This window comes from Chanos chanos, chromosome 3 (genome assembly GCF_902362185.1).
Source record: "Chanos chanos chromosome 3, fChaCha1.1, whole genome shotgun sequence".
Taxonomy (NCBI): domain Eukaryota; kingdom Metazoa; phylum Chordata; class Actinopteri; order Gonorynchiformes; family Chanidae; genus Chanos; species Chanos chanos.
Window position 1 is genome coordinate 5,906,907 of NC_044497.1, and position 16,897 is coordinate 5,923,803.

The 16,897-nt window shown below is 39.9% G+C and overlaps 2 protein-coding genes across 3 annotated transcripts; both read left to right on the plus strand.

Annotated features, from left to right (window-relative positions):
- The first annotated feature begins 1,127 nt into the window (after window positions 1–1,127).
- cry-dash (cryptochrome DASH) lies at window positions 1,128–10,491 on the plus strand. Its single transcript, XM_030769511.1, has 14 exons — window positions 1,128–1,190; window positions 2,244–2,416; window positions 3,114–3,207; window positions 3,689–3,819; window positions 4,159–4,307; window positions 4,545–4,633; window positions 5,021–5,094; window positions 5,281–5,370; window positions 5,592–5,671; window positions 7,665–7,724; window positions 8,062–8,219; window positions 8,554–8,673; window positions 9,174–9,350; window positions 10,207–10,491. The coding sequence occupies exons 1-14, from the start codon at window positions 1,128–1,130 to the stop codon at window positions 10,312–10,314; spliced, it is 1,566 nt and encodes a 521-aa protein (XP_030625371.1). The 3' UTR covers window positions 10,315–10,491.
- Window positions 10,492–11,828: 1,337 nt separating this feature from the next.
- myd88 (MYD88 innate immune signal transduction adaptor) lies at window positions 11,829–15,919 on the plus strand. Of its 2 annotated transcripts, XM_030769517.1 has the most exons (5): window positions 11,829–12,264; window positions 12,408–12,532; window positions 12,904–13,091; window positions 15,103–15,194; window positions 15,465–15,919. In XM_030769517.1, the coding sequence occupies exons 1-5, from the start codon at window positions 11,952–11,954 to the stop codon at window positions 15,617–15,619; spliced, it is 873 nt and encodes a 290-aa protein (XP_030625377.1). In that variant the 5' UTR covers window positions 11,829–11,951; the 3' UTR covers window positions 15,620–15,919. The 2 variants fall into 2 exon arrangements, with proteins under 2 accessions (XP_030625377.1, XP_030625378.1); XM_030769518.1 differs by lacking the exon at window positions 12,408–12,532 and having other exon boundaries at window positions 12,911–13,091.
- The last annotated feature ends 978 nt before the right edge of the window (window positions 15,920–16,897 follow it).

Here is a 16,897-nt window from a genome sequence, read left to right on the forward strand (position 1 = left end):
GCCGCTAAAAGTGTACAGTACTCCCACGTACTGGAGAATTTCACCGCCTATGCCTTATTCTGTCCTTTACACATTGGCCTCCTTTTCAGTTCTGCATTGATTATTAATAACTACTGCTCATTTACAAAGCTGTGAATGATCTCTTTCCCCTGTGATGGAGAGGTCACCTCGCTACAGTTATCTGGAAGGTCCCAGAACTGTAGGAGCCCTGGCAGGTAGTCAAGCATTCTCTCACAGAGCTCCCTATCTCTGTAACTGCCTTCCACCAAATGTTTGGGACTCAGACACACTCTCAAGCTTTATGTCTGGGATAAAAACATACTTATTTAGTAAAGCCCACTGTTAAACATGCCAATGATAAACGTTATTCCCTGATGAACTTTGTAGTTAAAGGGTCAGAGCTAGGTGCTGGAGTTTCCTGGTGTACTGTCAGTGCGAGACAGGTAAACAGGGAATATCACCATTCCGTGAGACCAGAGACAGAGAGGAACAAACTCCTGGGGATTCCGTCGTCTCTCTGAAACATTTAGGCCACATACGTCTGATCATTGACTGGCCCAAGCATGTTTTCTGATATACACCTGATAGACTTTTTCTGCTCTCCAAATCAGGTAACAATTCATGTCAACATTCATAAAGAGGTATAATGAGACCGCCCTGACGGTAAATATTTTTTTGCAAAGACCCATTTTGCTTTTGACTGAGTTGTTATAAAATGCGTTTCTCCTTGTTGCGCACTTTAGTGACGAACCCTAAACCGGGCGCCGGTGGTGTGACGTAAACCTGTGTACAATGTGCTCTATCTAGATTTAATACAAGAATCACGTCTTAACCGTAAATGATGACCGACTACAGAGCTCGAACACATTCATAGTTTAACCCATGGCATTGGAGAAACACGAGCATTTGCCAAATGTTCAATAATAAAGCAACTAAAGCGCAAAGCAGGGACACGTACGTGCTATTACATACACTGTTTTGTAACTCAGTCCGCATGCTGTTGCACGTGAGCTCACTGCCGCAAGCTATATTCAAGCATTCCTTGCCATGAAAGCTAGATGGTAGGTTTAGGTAAACCATAGTCAATCGAGCGTCCTAACAAAAGTGCGTTTACTATTAGTTTAAAAATGTCTTCGTCTCGAACCATCATCTGCCTACTCAGAAATGACTTACGTCTTCACGACAACGAGGTAAGTTTGTTGTGTTTTTAGTGTTGCTCTTTGTTTAATATAAGCAACTGTTACATCAAAAGACCAAGGCCACGCCACCGCTCTTCATCAGATCAATCTCTTAATGCACTGTAACATTGCAAGATAAATTTAGCTTAATCCTTGGTAAAAGTGCTTTAACCGACTCCTAATTTGAGTGTAATGTTTTATCCTAGTCTAGTAACTCTCCATCATTGAGGGATTTTCGTTTTAAATCTTGCATACAATTTAGAACAGTGTTTTAGCTGTATTTGTAGTCGATTTTGCATCATGTTGAACCAATGTTTATGTAGTCTGTGCGACTATTACATGACCGCATTACCAAACACACGAACATGGCTACATAATTTTCAAAGATGATGATTTTCATTGGACAGTAACACTGGCGTCACTTTAGGTGGGGTTGCTCTACCGGAAGTTGTTGTCCCCAGTACGTTACAGTTAAACAGAATTTTGTTTCATATTTGACTGAAGATGAATGTTAAACTTTTTTTTTTTTTCAGAAACTAGTTAATTTGCTGTTGAATGTAAAACGTCATGAATATATTGTGTTACCAAGGTTACCCACACATAAACTGAAAGAGGCACAAGTCTAGAGCTGCAGGTCTGGACCCACATCGTCACGCTGACAACAGTTGACCTCTTCTGGAGCTTTCAATTTGCAATTAACTCATTACCCTTTGACCTAATCCTAAATAGTAATCAAATCATCTGTACAGGGAGCTCTGCGCTTGGTACAAAAATGATGTTGTCATCGTAGTTCACAGGGTTACACGAAAAAACCCCAAAAAAAACCCCAACTTGCACACTCTAAACTCTAGATTTTCCTACTTTTGTTTCTACCTTCTGTTAGCCACTTTATGTCCCTGACTGACTGAGGAGCAGACTCAACCCTTTTCTTTGTGTGGAGGGATTATAAAAGCCAACTGAACCAGCAAGGCTTGGATTTATACAGCCTCTTTCCTGAGACCTAGTCAGCTGAACTTCCAGACCTAGTTTATGATTTTGAATGTCTCCCCTCTAAAACGACTGCAGGTGTTCTACTGGGCCCAGAGAAACGCGGACCACATAGTGCCGCTCTACTGTTTTGACCCGCGTCATTATGTGGGAACGCACTGCTTCAACTTCCCCAGGACAGGCCCCTTTCGCCTGCGATTCCTCCTGGAAAGTGTGAAGGATTTGAGGGCCACACTGAAAAAAAGAGGCAGGTGGGTACTTCTGTGTGAGGGAATTTTACGTTTTTGAGGGATGGTGTGCAAAAAATGCTTTGTTTGTCCTTTTTTTTTCCCTACAGTACTGATGATCAGCCTCCTGACCCTTTTGTACATGCGTGGTGTAGTGAGATATTATGTATTGTAGATTATATAGAATTTATGTGGTATGTAGTATAGTACAGTGAGATTTTATTATAGTTTCAGCTGTCCTCTGTAAGCACAGATTATCCATCACTCCTCAGTTGTGCTGCCGATTTAAAACCTTTAAATCAGTGTTTCTCAATCCTGGTTCTGGGGGACCCCTGCTTTGCACGTTTTCCATCTTTCCCTGCTCTACCTACCTGGCTGAACTCATCAGTGGCACTTTTCACTGGCTGAACACACCTGATTTAATCACGAGCACGTTAATCACACTGATCAGGTGTGTTTGGAGTAAAGATAAACAGAGGATATGCGGAGCAGGGGTCCCCCAGGAGAAGGATTGAGAAACACTGCTTTAAACAGTTATGAATCGTGAGTGTAGATTAATTTAAGGTCCTGCATTTCAGTTTCTTTGACAAATTTTTATCACTTCGAAGCACAATACATTTTTTTCCCCCTGCAAACTAGTAAATTTGTGCTGGTTGGACTCATTAGTTGTTGTGTTTGTGTTGGTGTTTCTCTCTGTGTGTGTGTGTGTGTGTGTACACAGCACTCTTGTGGTACGACATGGAAAACCAGAGGAGATTGTGAGCGATCTCATTAAACAGCTGGGCACAGTGAGTGCTGTGACGTTCCATGAGGAGGTCAGTACAGTCAGTCAGGGTTACCACAAACCCAAACATTACTCCTCACTGCTCCACTTCACCTCACCACTGTCAGCGCTCTCAGGATATTTACCCCGCTAATGTGATATAATATAGTTCTATAGTACAATGAATTTAGTTGGATCATTTATGGCTCCATATGCGATAAGGATCTGTATCTGCAAGTAACTGTGCTTTACACAACATTAGGCCTCACATTAAGAGGTGCTTTGTATTGAATCAGGTGTTGGGGTTGGGTGCATGGTTGAACAAAGAACGTAAGGATATGTTTTGAAACATGGTGTGTGAGTGTGTGTGTGTGTGTGTGTGTGTGTGTGTGTGTGATGGAGATCCCTATGAATTAATATCACTATTAGTTAACACAGTCTTTCCAGACAGAAGATTTGGCTTTGTATACCACTCTGGACTTTTTCCCTCTGTCTCTCTCTTTCTCTCATTCTCTTTTCATCCCTGCTTTCAGGTGACCTCAGAGGAGGAGAGAATAGAGAAAAAAGTGAAGGATGTTTGTACCCAGAGCAAGATCAGAGTTCAGACTTTCTGGGGGTCAACGCTGTACCACAGAGATGATCTTCCTTTCAATCATATTGGCGGGTGAGTGCCCTCAGGACTTTTTAGTGGAATTATTTATGGCTGTATATTATTACTGTTCATCATTGCTGTTATACATAACTTTAGCCATTTGAATGTGTAATAAGCTATAATTGCACACTTTATTACACGGGAACAGAGCACATAATTTCCTTTTTAAACTTTTCATTTTTATTTTAGGCATGTCTGTTAGCACACAACGTACTGTTAACAGAAATTCTCATGACCGTAACTTAAAACGTCCAGTTTAAAACAACCAGTTATACATACATACATACATACATACATACATATGTAATTATTATATATGAAATATAATGCATATGTATCTTTCTCTTTCAGTCTCCCTGACGTATACACTCAGTTCAGAAAAGCTGTGGAAGCCCAGGGAAGAGTGAGGCCTGTCATACCCACCCCAGAGCAGGTGAAGCCTGTACCCCCTGGCCTGGAGGAAGGAGCCATCCCCACGTATGAGAACCTAGGGCAAATAGGTGACTTATTCAATGCGCCGTACTGTCAGTGAGTGGGTTATCAGTGAAGTAGCTGCGTTTCACAACATGTAACAGATGGGTGTGATGTTGCAGTGGGGTGTCAATATCATTTGATCTATACGTGGTCAAGGGTTTAAGGTTTATCATCAAATGGTGGGGGAGGGGCATTGATCGTTTAAGAGCCGACATTTGAAATTTTAATGACACAGTTGCCTTTCTCTGTCTCTCTGTTATCAGAGCCTCTGACTGACCCCCGTTCAGCGTTCCCCTGTCAGGGAGGAGAGAGTGAGGCTCTTGCCAGACTGAAACACTACTTCTGGGACACTGTGAGTGACTTAGTAATACAACAGTGACACAGCTGCAGTCCGTTCATGAAAAAGCCCAGTGTGTTTTCGCTTGAGCCGGTTCAAATTTCAGATGCTATTAGCAGTAGGCAGTGCTGATCGCAGGGCTGTCGCTGAATCCTGTTTAAAGAGGTTTTGTGTATGCGCTGTAATGACTAAAGATCGTTTATCATATTCAGCCACAGTACCCTGCCTGCTTCTTGCAACCTACTTATGCTGCTTGGATTTGTTCCTGTCAATCTTCCTCAGCATATAATCATGCAGATGAGATCACATAAAAAAAAAAAACAAAAAAAAAAGTATTGCATGAAATGAGATGTTGGACAGAAGAGGATGATCTAAAATCTGCTTGTGCTCCATTTGTCTCAGGATGCTGTAGCTACGTACAAGGAAACGCGCAATGGCTTGGTTGGGGTGGACTACTCGACAAAATTCTCCCCCTGGTGTGTATTGAACAACCACACAAGTGCACTTTTCACAGACTGTTTCTCCTAACAGACGAGTCGATATTCGCATCGCCGACATGGCTGATCCCCTACTGTTGTAACAAGCGTAGTTCCGTTGCAGTCACATCACACTGCAGCTGAATGCAGTGTCTGTAACACATGGTATGTTCTTGGTGTCTCCAGGCTTGCATTGGGCTGCGTATCTCCCAGATACATTTATGATCAGATTAAGAAATATGAGGCTCAGAGAACTGCCAATCAAAGCACATACTGGTAAGTACAAAAAAAAAAAAGGTCACTTGGAAAAAATGTTGCGTAACAGGAAAGTCATAAAATGACACCATGCCATCTTGAGTAAAACTGGTTATTTCATGCTGGAAAAACCTTGGGAGATGGATTAAACAAATAAATATATGATTTCATAATCACGTCTCTGCAAACTCAGTTTTCAGATTTTCAGGTATTTTAAATGTGATCGCAATACTTTTCTTTAGGGTAATATTTGAGCTGCTTTGGAGAGACTACTTCAAGTTTGTGGCTGCTAAGTATGGAGACAGGCTGTTTCATTTGGATGGTGAGTAAAGACAAGTCATTTTTTTCCCCCTTAACTTTTAAAACATGTTTGATTTTAACTGTTGAACGTCATGGACGGTGTTGCACCGATAAAAGTCAAGAAATTTCTGAGCAAACAGAAAACACCGTGGAGAAACACTATGATGGTAAAAGCCCTGAGAAGAGAATGCAAGAAAGCTGCACCTAAGTGGAGAAAAACTAAACTTCAAATCCACTATGAAATCTAGAAACAAAACCTTTGTAGTTTTAAATTTGAGTTATGCAGGGCTAGATGGCTATACTTCCCTAAAATGATTAACAGGAACATCAACAATACTAGACTCTGTTTGTCATGGTTGACAAGCTTGTAAACCCCCCAAAAGAGGCAGCCCCAGAACTCCTTTCCACAGAGAAATGTAATGAATTTGCCTGCTTTTTTAGTGAAAAAATTAGAACTATTAGACTGACCATCAACGCCATGCAGTCAAAGAATGAAACTATACCATCTCTACAACCACCTAGAGTTTGATTATCGTGTCACAATTCAATAAAAGTGACCTTAAAACCTTAGAGGAAACAGTTCGGCATCTTAAAGTATCGACATCTTGTCTCAATACTTCGTCCGACTTTTTTAAAACTATTTTGAACTCTGTAACAATTGATTTGCCACAAATAGTTAACAGCTCACTACTATCAGACATTTTCCCCAAATCACTAAAAACAGCTGTCATCAAAGCACTCTTAAAAAGAGAAATCTGGATGCCTCTGTGTTAAACAACTATAGACCTGTCTCCAATCTTCCTTTTATGGCTAAGATCACTGAGGAAGTTGTTTTAAACCAAATCAGCAATCTTTTAAACTCAAATGGTCATTTTGACAAATTTCAGTCAGGCCTCCAACCTCACCATAGTACCAAAACAGCTCTTATAAAACTGTTAAATGACATCTTGCTGAGTTTGGATTCAGGTAAAACAACAGTTCTAGTCTTACTAGATCTCACTGCTGCATTTGACACCGTAGATCACTGATTACGATAGCTATGCAGATGATACGCAGATTTATTTAGCTCTGTCCAGAAACGACCTAGAGAAGCTCATTCATGCTTTTATCTCCAGTAGGGCAGACTACTGTAATGGCCTTTTAAGTGGACTTCCCCCCAAAAAAAACAATAAACAGCTGCAAGAACAATAAATGGCTGCTAGAGTTCTATCCAGGACCAAGAGAATTGAGCACACTACTCCAATCCTAAAATCTTTACACTGGCTTCCAGTTAGTTACAGGATAAGTTTTAAAGTGTTGCTACTAGTCTGTGAATCACTTAAGCCCAGAATATATCTCTGATATGTTAAAAGAATATATAACCGAGTAGGGCTCTTAGATCCATGGACTCAGGGCAGCTAGTAGAGCCCAGAGTCCAAACTAAACATGGCGAAGCAGCACTTCAGCCGTTATGCTGCATGCAATTGGAGCAAACTACCAGAGGATGTTAGATGTGCCCCAAATGTTGCAATTTTTAAATCCAGGTTAAAAACATTTCTCTTCTCATGTGCCGTATGTCTTGGGCCGTAAAAATTGCACTGTACTCTTCATGCACTTCAGCTCTGGAAGTAGAGGTCTAATCAGTTTGCACTTTCTTTTAATTATTTATATTTTAATTACATTCTTTGACTACACGCTTTTATTTTATTTTATTTTACATACTTTGTGCTTTCTTTTAATTACATTTTATTATGTATATTTTTTAAATGTTTATCTTTCATTGCCCCCCCCCCCTCCTTTTTAAAGCACTTTGGCCTTATTTTTTTCTTTGGATGTCCTTCTGCTTTTATTTATGGAAAGGGCATTGAATTGCTTTTGTGTATGAAATGTGCTGTATAAATAAACTTGTCTTGTCTAATGTTGCTGAATCAAAGGGGAAGCGACAAATTTCAGATCCTTTTTTTTTTTTTCCAAATGTTGTTATGTGGGGAAAAATGCACAATTGTCGTTAAGTATTAGTTTCACTTTCATTTTAGGTCTTCAAGAGAAACACGTACCTTGGAAAACAGACATGAAACTCTTCAATGCATGGAAAGGTACGAAACACGAGCCTGATCTGATGAGCCGAATGTTTGCACGGATAAAACCTGGAAAGGAAACAAAATGTTGGAATTAATTGTTGTTAGTAACCTGAATTTGCTTTATTGATACCACTGCCAGCACGTCATTCTGATGTTAGTAAATGCACTCAGAATTGGCGAGAGAGTTAAAACACTTTCAAAAACTTAAAACCACAGATTTGAAAATACGCTGCTGAATGACCTTTCTCCTTAAAGATGACAAAATTAATGAATTTAAAAAAAGAAAATCAGTTAAGATGGTGGAAAAGATATGTTTTGAAACCTGGTAATAATTCCTTTTATGTTTCCCCAGAGGGCAGAACAGGGGTACCATTTGTAGATGCCAACATGAGGGAACTTGCACTGACAGGCTTCATGTCCAACAGAGGGCGCCAGAACGTAGCCAGCTTTCTCACCAAGGACTTGGGTCTGGACTGGAGAATGGGAGCTGAGTGGTTTGAGTACTTACTGGTATGTCAGTATTTCTCACCTTTTACATGGGCAAGTCGTTTGCTTAATCGTCATAACTGAATTTACTGCCCATGATAGTGACTTGAATTTACCTTTCGTAAAATGAAAGACTGCACTTTTTTCCCTCTCATTATTTTCATGATGTGAACACAGGTGCTGTTGTAGTTTACAGCAGGAGAAAAATTGAAAAATTTACTGGCTTCCCTGAAATCAGCATTCAGCATTTTGCACTATTTTAAATGGAGTTATGTGTTACAAGCTTTTTTTTTTTTTTTTTTTTTTGCCTGGGGTTTGATTTCCGTCATTGAGTAACAGTTAGGGTGCGATTTTGCAGGTGGACCATGACGTGTGCAGTAACTATGGCAACTGGCTGTACAGCGCTGGAATAGGAAATGACCCTCGAGAAAACAGGAAGTTCAATATGGTTAAACAAGGACTAGACTACGACAACAATGTAAGAGCACTTCAGTCAATATATGTCAGAGGTCACAGACAGCAAGTGCACAGCACTGGGTACAGTGTGCTAATGGTTATATAAAACTAAGGCAAATTATCCTCTGGGTCCATGGCGCAAGTGTTTTGCTGAGGTTAAATCCTGATGAAGTCTGTGCATTGGTTTCTGTCATGTATTCAGTGAAAAATTGATAAGCTTCAAACATGTGAAAGCCCTGACACATGCCCAGATGGTTGATCAGATGGTATAGTATGATAAAGTCAGACAGGAAAGGCTTCATCTTGCAGGTGCCTCTGTGCTCTATAAGAATACTGTTACTTGAAAATATTTACTTTCTATGAAACGCCTTAGAGCCACTGTACCAGGTCAGAGATAGTTTGTTTCACTTCATATCATAGTAGTCACACAGTCACATACAAGGCTTTAAAGAGCCATGCTAACAATAGAACCATGTAAATATGATTTGACACTGATTGTTCAGCACGTCCAATTCTGTGCAGGGTGACTATGTGAGGCAGTGGGTTCCAGAACTTCAGGGTATTAAGGGTGGAGATGTGCACACTCCATGGGCACTCAGCAGTTCCGCCCTGTCACACGCCCAAGTGTCACTCAACGAGACTTACCCATCGCCCGTCGTCATGGCACCCGAGTGGAGTCGTCATGTTAACAAGAAACCGGTAAGCGCTTGGCTAGAACCTTGGAGGAAGAACAGGTGGAAGTGCTTTGTGATGTCACAGAAGAAGTTATGGAATCTACATGGGAGCCAAAAGAATGTTTAGGTCGGCTGACATCATTTTATGTTTTTTATGAGTCCACATGTCGCTCCTTTAGAAGTTCTCATCTGGGCAGCACAATGTAGTGCTGAACAATGGTTCAGTTTGAATAACTGAAGTAAAGTCATTTTTAAGGAAGAGATTTTCTCCAGAAAGGAGTGTTCCAAGTGGATTGCCCTCGTGAATATGATGGAACTTTTCGGTTTTCGTTCATGTCAGCCACCATTTACACCTTCCACTGTGGTCATCCATATTGATGTGATGAATTCCATGCTACACGCAAAAAAAGTTCTCATTTGATGAAAGTTTCCAGCCACAACTGATCATGCTCAAAAGTTATGTTTTCACTCATGTTCTTCTCACACGGTTCAACGAGCTTATACGACACGCAGATGGCGAGGCTTTCGCTTTTTACATTAAACATTTAAATAGAATTTTCTGTGGCTATCAAAAAAAGTTACTAATGACATGACATGAACAGAAAACAAACCTGTATGTGCATTATAAATAAATATTGTAAATCTATATAACCAGGTGGAGACAAAGCATAACTCTAAAAGACATCAGAATCAGTCCTTATTTAAGGAAGAATCTCATTCTGACAGATCCACTTATCACTAAATAGCTGATGACATAGGGGATACTTCTTCGTCAGATTGTTGTAAAGAATGTTTTGAAACGTAACAAACTGTATTACTGGGTTCACCCACAGGGCACTATTCAGAGCTGACCATACATTGCACACTTTCTCTCTTTTCAGTCAGGTGCTGTGGCCAGTGGAAGAGGAAGAAAGGGACCTTCTCACACGCCAAGGCAGCATAAAGACAGAGGCATCGACTTTTACTTCTCCAAAAACAAAAACTTTTGAGATCGGGGCGGGAGCAGTAGGTTGCTCTGTTCAGAGTCCTTATCTGCGAGAACAAGTGGGACGTCCATAGCATGCTTAAAGAAACAAAGCTCTGACGCTGTGGACAGTGCTTGTTTTGGTTAGAGAGTGATTGGGGGAAGTCACAGGTCTGAATGACTCCTTTGTATTCTGAAGCTGAATCACACAGGAATCAGTCAGGTACATTTTTCTCTTTGGGGAAGTGGTGTCGAAAGCAAGAAATCGTCCCCCAAACTATTTGCTTCTCTTCACTGTGACTCAATAAAGTACTGTAAAAGGGTGAAATTAGGCCTAACACTGTGTTCAAGACTTGAATGTGGAGACAGTGTGTCTGATTTGTTAGCTGGGTGTTCTGTCTCTTTTCAACACATTCTAAAACAAAGTCAAATATTTACAGAGGTGATAGTAAACATCTAAGAACATGGAGTTCAGTGAACATGCAACTCTAATTTTTTCAACCTGTCCAGGACATTTAATATTTTACTTCAATCTACTGTTGTTTCGTTTGTGGCACCTTTCATTAAACCTGTTACATATTTTAAGAATACCATGAATGGTGTACTGACGTGTGACTTACATTTATTTAACCTGGCCTACATCACTTCAATAGAAAATACGCCCCACATGCTAATAAAATCCATATCTATACAACGACCGTACGCGTTTTCGCTCATATTAGGGAAGTAGAGGGGTCGCGACTGGTTATTTTAGCTTCGTCTTTATCAGAAAGGGGAAGAGAAACTGTTTTACCAGAGCGCGCGGTCTTCCTTTCTCCGTATAAGGCGACGGAAATAAAATCACACAGCTCTGTATTACTGAAGAACTAATTTCGCTGATTAATGCTAGAACAGACCGAACAGTACATGTTCATCTTTTACATTTATGCATATACAATATTGCTGTAAAACGTAGCCTTTATGGTTAAATGCAAATGTATTCTTAGTGTTACACAGCAACATCGCTTGCTCTTAAAAGTGTTGGTTATTAATATTAATAAGGAGCCAGACTTATTCATGGACGTACTTGTTACTCATGAAACTAAAATTTAGCGTTTTACTGAACGCATTCTAGTCCTGAGGCAAACTGAAATTACGATTATGACCACTGAAAACCGTGGCAGTGTTTTCCCAGTTAATCTCAGCATTTGGCATATTGGAAACTTTCTGAACGTGCTGTAAATTACACATTGTTTTGACTCGACTTTGCCCGGATTTGACTCTATTAATAAATGACACAGTTAGCGAATAATCTTGTCTTTAGATTTTACAAAAAAACGTGTATATTTTGAAAAGTTCTGTCCGATTTCCCAATGCTGTGTCAGCGCTCTAATTCCACTCCTAACTCATTACCAACTCGATTGGCTGTTCTCGTGTGTCGTCACTCTTCCGACTGACATATTTATGCACGTTTCCTCATTCTTAAAAGCAGAATCACTCACTTCCTTCTCTGTAGGATAAGGCATGCTCCTCGGAGTTGAAGAACGGATTTACAGATGTGTGTAGGAGTAAACTTTGAATAAACTGTCCTCTGAAATTCAATCCTACCTTGCTATTTCGAAGAAACGAGAAGTAATATACTGACCTACTGTCAAGAATATCCTCAGAACTTTGCGGAACAATATGGCATCGCCAAGCGAGCCAAGCATCGACCATTGGAGTATACCTCTGACAGCTTTGAACATTAATGTCAGAAAAAGATTGAGTTTGTTCTTAAATCCAACAAATACTGTGGCCTCAGATTGGATGACGATTGCCGAAATGATGGGGTTTTCCTACTTGGAGATTAAGAACTACGAAAAAAGAGAAAACCCTACTAAAAGTATTCTAGACGATTGGCAAGCCCGATGTGCCGAGGCCAACGTTGGAAAGTTTTTGTCAATACTTGAAGAAGCAGACAGAAAAGATATCCTTTCGGAATTGAAAAACTCTATAGGTAGGCTTCCTTTTTTATGACGGTTGGAGGGGAATCTTTATGTTAAAATAATATGAATATGGAGATTTGTTCCTCACTTATATAATGGTGGCAGAACAGACGTTTGCTCAAGATGATTTTGGATTTCATTTGTGTTTATGTAGATGATAACTGCAGAATGTATTTGGAAAAGCAAAAAGAGCGAGAGGAACCGCCCGTGCAGGTTCCAGAAGTTGACAGCTGGGTTTCCCGGAATTCTGAGTCTCAGGCTATCACTATCAGGGACAGTGGTAAGAAAGCCTTTTCACTAATAAAGTTTTTTTTGTCTGTGTTTGTGTCTTTGATTATACGTGATGTCAAATACACTGGCACGATTAAGTACGAGGCCTCACAACTGATCCCAAAAATTCATGTACATTCATGAATATATTTACATCGTGTTAGGGTTTGTCTTATAGCCTATTATGTTGTCTTTGCAGCATCTAGACTAGTAGTTTGCTCCTCAATTCGGGTGAGAGGGTAGAGAAAGTGAGTGACAAAATTCTGTATCAAAAGAGAAGAACTCGTATCTATATCAAAGGTGCTGTACCTTTTTTTTTTTTTAATCGACCAAGAAGCGTAAATGTCCGTTGTTATTCTTATGCTTATCTTTTGTTTTGACCCTTAGGCCCCAGTCCAGAAACCTTTGATGCATTCATCTGTTACTGTCAGAGTGATTTTCCCTTTGTCGATGAGATGATACGGCAGCTGGAGCAGACTGAATACAGCCTGAAGCTTTGCGTTTTCGACAGAGACGTCCTCCCGGGCACTTGTGTGTGGACCATCACAGGGGAACTTATCGAAAGGAGGCAAGTTACATGATGGTTCTTTTTTTCTGACGTTAACGATTTTGTTTCGCTGGAATTCACTTGTACAGTCGGAACTTTCTGAGTTCATGTTCAAAATTTGCCGGTTTTTTGTTTTTTTGAAGTGATGTCAAAGTGTTTTCCTTGGCTGTGGTAAACATGGAAATTTCCCCTTAGTCATGAAGGGTGCTTCTAATTCTTCGAGAGCGAGAGTGATAGACATTAAACAGTATTAAACAACATCTTTTCTAATATTTTATCATTTATATGCAAAATATCTGCATTTCATTGGCTTTGTATCTGTACTCTGCACAACGACAATAAAGCTGAATCTAATCTAATATAATATAATCTCCGTTCGTCATAGGTTAACATCACTTGGAGGGCTCTTTACATCACATTTATAGTTAATCTCCTCATTATCTAAGGCAGGTCTCCTAACAGTCTTGAGGTTTCCTCAAAAACCTCATCAAAAATACAGTTGCAGTAGGCCTATTGCAGATGCAGCGTTTTTGTAGGTCATTTGTTGTTACATTTTTGAAACACACTTGGTTGTCATTATACATGTTAATGAGCACTTGAGTGCTAAGGGAATGAAAAATGTCCATGTGTCTGTTGTGTCTACTCACAGATAGGGTTGATACGGTTACCGGTTTCACGGTAAACCACAGTAAAATTTCTGACGGTTAGTATTACCGTTTCAGTTTCTAGTTATCACTAAAACCGTGGTTGATTACCGCGATTCGAAAAACTCACGATAAATACTGTTCAGCATCAACCAAAATTAGCAACAGTCTCCCAGACGCAGGCGCAGCCTGCAACGTGGGTTTGTTTTGAGTCCGTGAAATCATGGTGGAACGCAGTGACAGCCCTATGGAGATTTTTCAGCCTTCTAACAGGTCTAAATTTGAAGTGTGGTCATATTTTGTTTTTTATAAGCGTGCTGAGGGAAACTTGATTGAAGGTGGTCACCCTATTTGCAGAACATGCAGAGAGAAAATCGTCGCGAAAGGGGGCACAACTTATAACCTTTTAACAATAATAAATTCGTAATTTTAGGCTAGGATTACATATTATTTTAGAGGGTAAATATCAGAAGAGCAGCCTGTCGCCTCCGTGGAACGTGGAGTATCTTGTGAAATGATACGAAATACTTAATCTTTTGGCTCATCCGCACCACATTATCATAAGTATCAGGACTTTGTTGGGTGTGACACCACACGTCGTCATGCTTGCACAATGATTAAGTTTTTAAATCTTGAATCTTGAAACAGCAGTTTGCCATTGACTGTTCTCTCGCCCATTTTGTGGGTTTCTGGTAATGTACTTTCCTAAAAATGATATATTTTGTTCCTCATAAAATTACGACTTTGTTCTCGTTTAATTATGCCTTTATTTGCGTAATATTATGACTCTTTTTCCTCAATATCTCAGAATTTTCCCTCCTTAATGTTGCCCAACACTACATCCTATAAAAGTGTTCCAACAGGAGAAACACTGTACTCCTCTGTATTTATGGCAATTGTTGAGCTCATTGCAATTACAATCACTGTCTTCTTGTACTTATGTAAATATTGCATGGGGTCAATGCATATGCTCACATTCAACACAGAAGACTATGCGTTGGTGAGAGAGAGAGAGAGAGAGAATAATAATAATAATAATGATAGTACTACTACTACTACTACTACTATTACTAATAGTAATACATTTGCCATTCCCTTGTTTACACTCATGCAGCAGGCAAACCCAGTAATGCTACTGGTCCCTTGTCCTCATCTACAGTGACACAAACATTTGAGCATGCATTTAAAAGACAGGCTGCCTATGCACCCACATCAAAAAGAACGCTCAAGACCTCACTGCAGCCATTAACTATCACATTGCATATCAGTACTTTTTGAACATTTTCAGCATCATTTTAAGAATACCATGGTCACAGTGATAACCTTGATAATTTTGTTCACCATAATCGTGATATTAACTTTTCATACCCTTTCATCTCTACTCACAGATGTAAGAGAATGGTTGTGGTGATTTCTGACGATTACCTTGAGAGCGATGCTTGCGATTTCCAAACTAAGTTTGCCCTCAGTCTGTGTCCAGGTAAGACTGAAAATCTTTTACTACATAAGACATGCAATGATGCAGCAGCGATTTTACTTGTTACTTACTAAACCTAAGATATTATAGATTCTTCTGCAACTTGCAGAGAAGATAAACAGATTAGCTTACAGAAGATTGTGATGATATTGTTAGCACCTTGTCTCTGCAGAAATTTCTTCAGAAAGGTTTCTACGGTGATGCTGTGGGCTGCGTGTGTTTAAGTGAATGTTCTCGTCCTTTTCATAACCACATCTTTAAAACGTTCTGCAGGGGCGCGCTCCAAACGGCTCATCCCTGTTGTCTACAAACCCATGAAGAGGCCTTTTCCCAGCATCCTCCGCTTCCTGACTGTCTGTGACTACACCAGACCCTGCACACAAGCCTGGTTCTGGATTCGACTTGCTAAAGCCCTGTCCCTCCCCTGAGCTGGTCTCCATGGATACAGAGCTGATCACCTGATGGCAGTGTACAGAGGTGGCTCATGGCTGCTTTTGTGGGTTTTTTTTTTTCTTTCTCTAATTGACTGTTTACATGGGAGGACTTCCCCAGAATACACAACTGGTCTACTTTTTGTACAGTCTCTGGTGTATTTCAATTCGTGCAAAGACTTTACTGATTGTAAAGCACAGCATTTCACTTTTCATTATGTATTAAGCAGGTTTTCTCCCAGTGTTTCTTGTCTTGTTCCTCACCACTCAAAGTGTGCATTAAGAAACTTTTTCATTCCCTGTATCTTTCATTTCCGTTTGTTTTTTTTTTTTGGGTGGGGTGTGCTGGACTTCAAATGATTGCACAACCTTTCAGAGCTTAACCTTTACCACTTGTTATCCACACACAAAGCAGTGACCTGTATGTCACCTTTTTCTCTCTCTCTGCCTCATGTCAAATTGACATCGAGCATTTACACAGTGGGCCGGTGACATGTGCTCTGTCTTTCAGAACCACTTTAAGTCGTAGATTAATAATGCATTCAGAACCTGCCTAGGCTTATTAGATCTGTATGAAAATGGATTTTTTTTTTTTGCCTTTGTACTTGCTTAAATTGTAATGTCACTCTGTGGTACGTTTAAGAAAACCTTGCGATATACTTTTTTTCCACACTGTGAAATATCAAAACATTTATTTTAATATTTAATCTAGATAGTTTTTATTGCCCGATTTGAAGAACAGTATTTTGTAAATAAATGCTCTGAATTTGTATATCTGTAATGATTTTCATGTTTCTGATTTACATCTTGTGCATGTTTGATTCTTGCACACACACACACCTTAAGCGCAAGCTTTTTCTTTCTTTCTGTGTCGGCGAATGCTCTAACGCTGCAGGTTTTACCTGATAATCGCCCAACACGACGGACAAAATAGTAATTTCCGATTTTTCACATTATCTTCTTGCCCAGACATAATATTGAAACAGAAGTCACATCTGCGGTTTCCATTTCGGGCAACCTGCACATTTTAGAGCAGATATTGGCGTTCGGTTCAAATCTCACACAAAAAAATGATCTGTGGGCTTTCATTCTCTGATCTAATATCTGCGACACAAATGAAAGAAGCGTGTTAGAAATCACCACTCATAACACATCTGTACGTTTCCATGTCTGACATTAACGGTTAGGATTTTGCTTTTTTTTTAGCCGTGGAGATTTGTCTGCTGTCTTGAGTTTTAGGTAATACATTTAATTTCTCTTCCTCCTGTAGTTATA

Coding starts and splice junctions, on each gene's coding strand:
- cry-dash (XM_030769511.1), top strand. CDS start 1,128: ATGTCTTCGTCTCGAACCATCATCTGCCTACTCAGAAATGACTTACGT. Junction 4,308..4,544: donor TGAGAACCTAGGGCAAATAG/GTGACTTATTCA, acceptor CTCTGTTATCAG/AGCCTCTGACTGACCCCCGT. Junction 5,371..5,591: donor GCCAATCAAAGCACATACTG/GTAAGTACAAAA, acceptor ACTTTTCTTTAG/GGTAATATTTGAGCTGCTTT.
- myd88 (XM_030769517.1), top strand. CDS start 11,952: ATGGCATCGCCAAGCGAGCCAAGCATCGACCATTGGAGTATACCTCTG. Junction 13,092..15,102: donor GGGGAACTTATCGAAAGGAG/GCAAGTTACATG, acceptor CTCTACTCACAG/ATGTAAGAGAATGGTTGTGG. Junction 15,195..15,464: donor TGCCCTCAGTCTGTGTCCAG/GTAAGACTGAAA, acceptor AACGTTCTGCAG/GGGCGCGCTCCAAACGGCTC.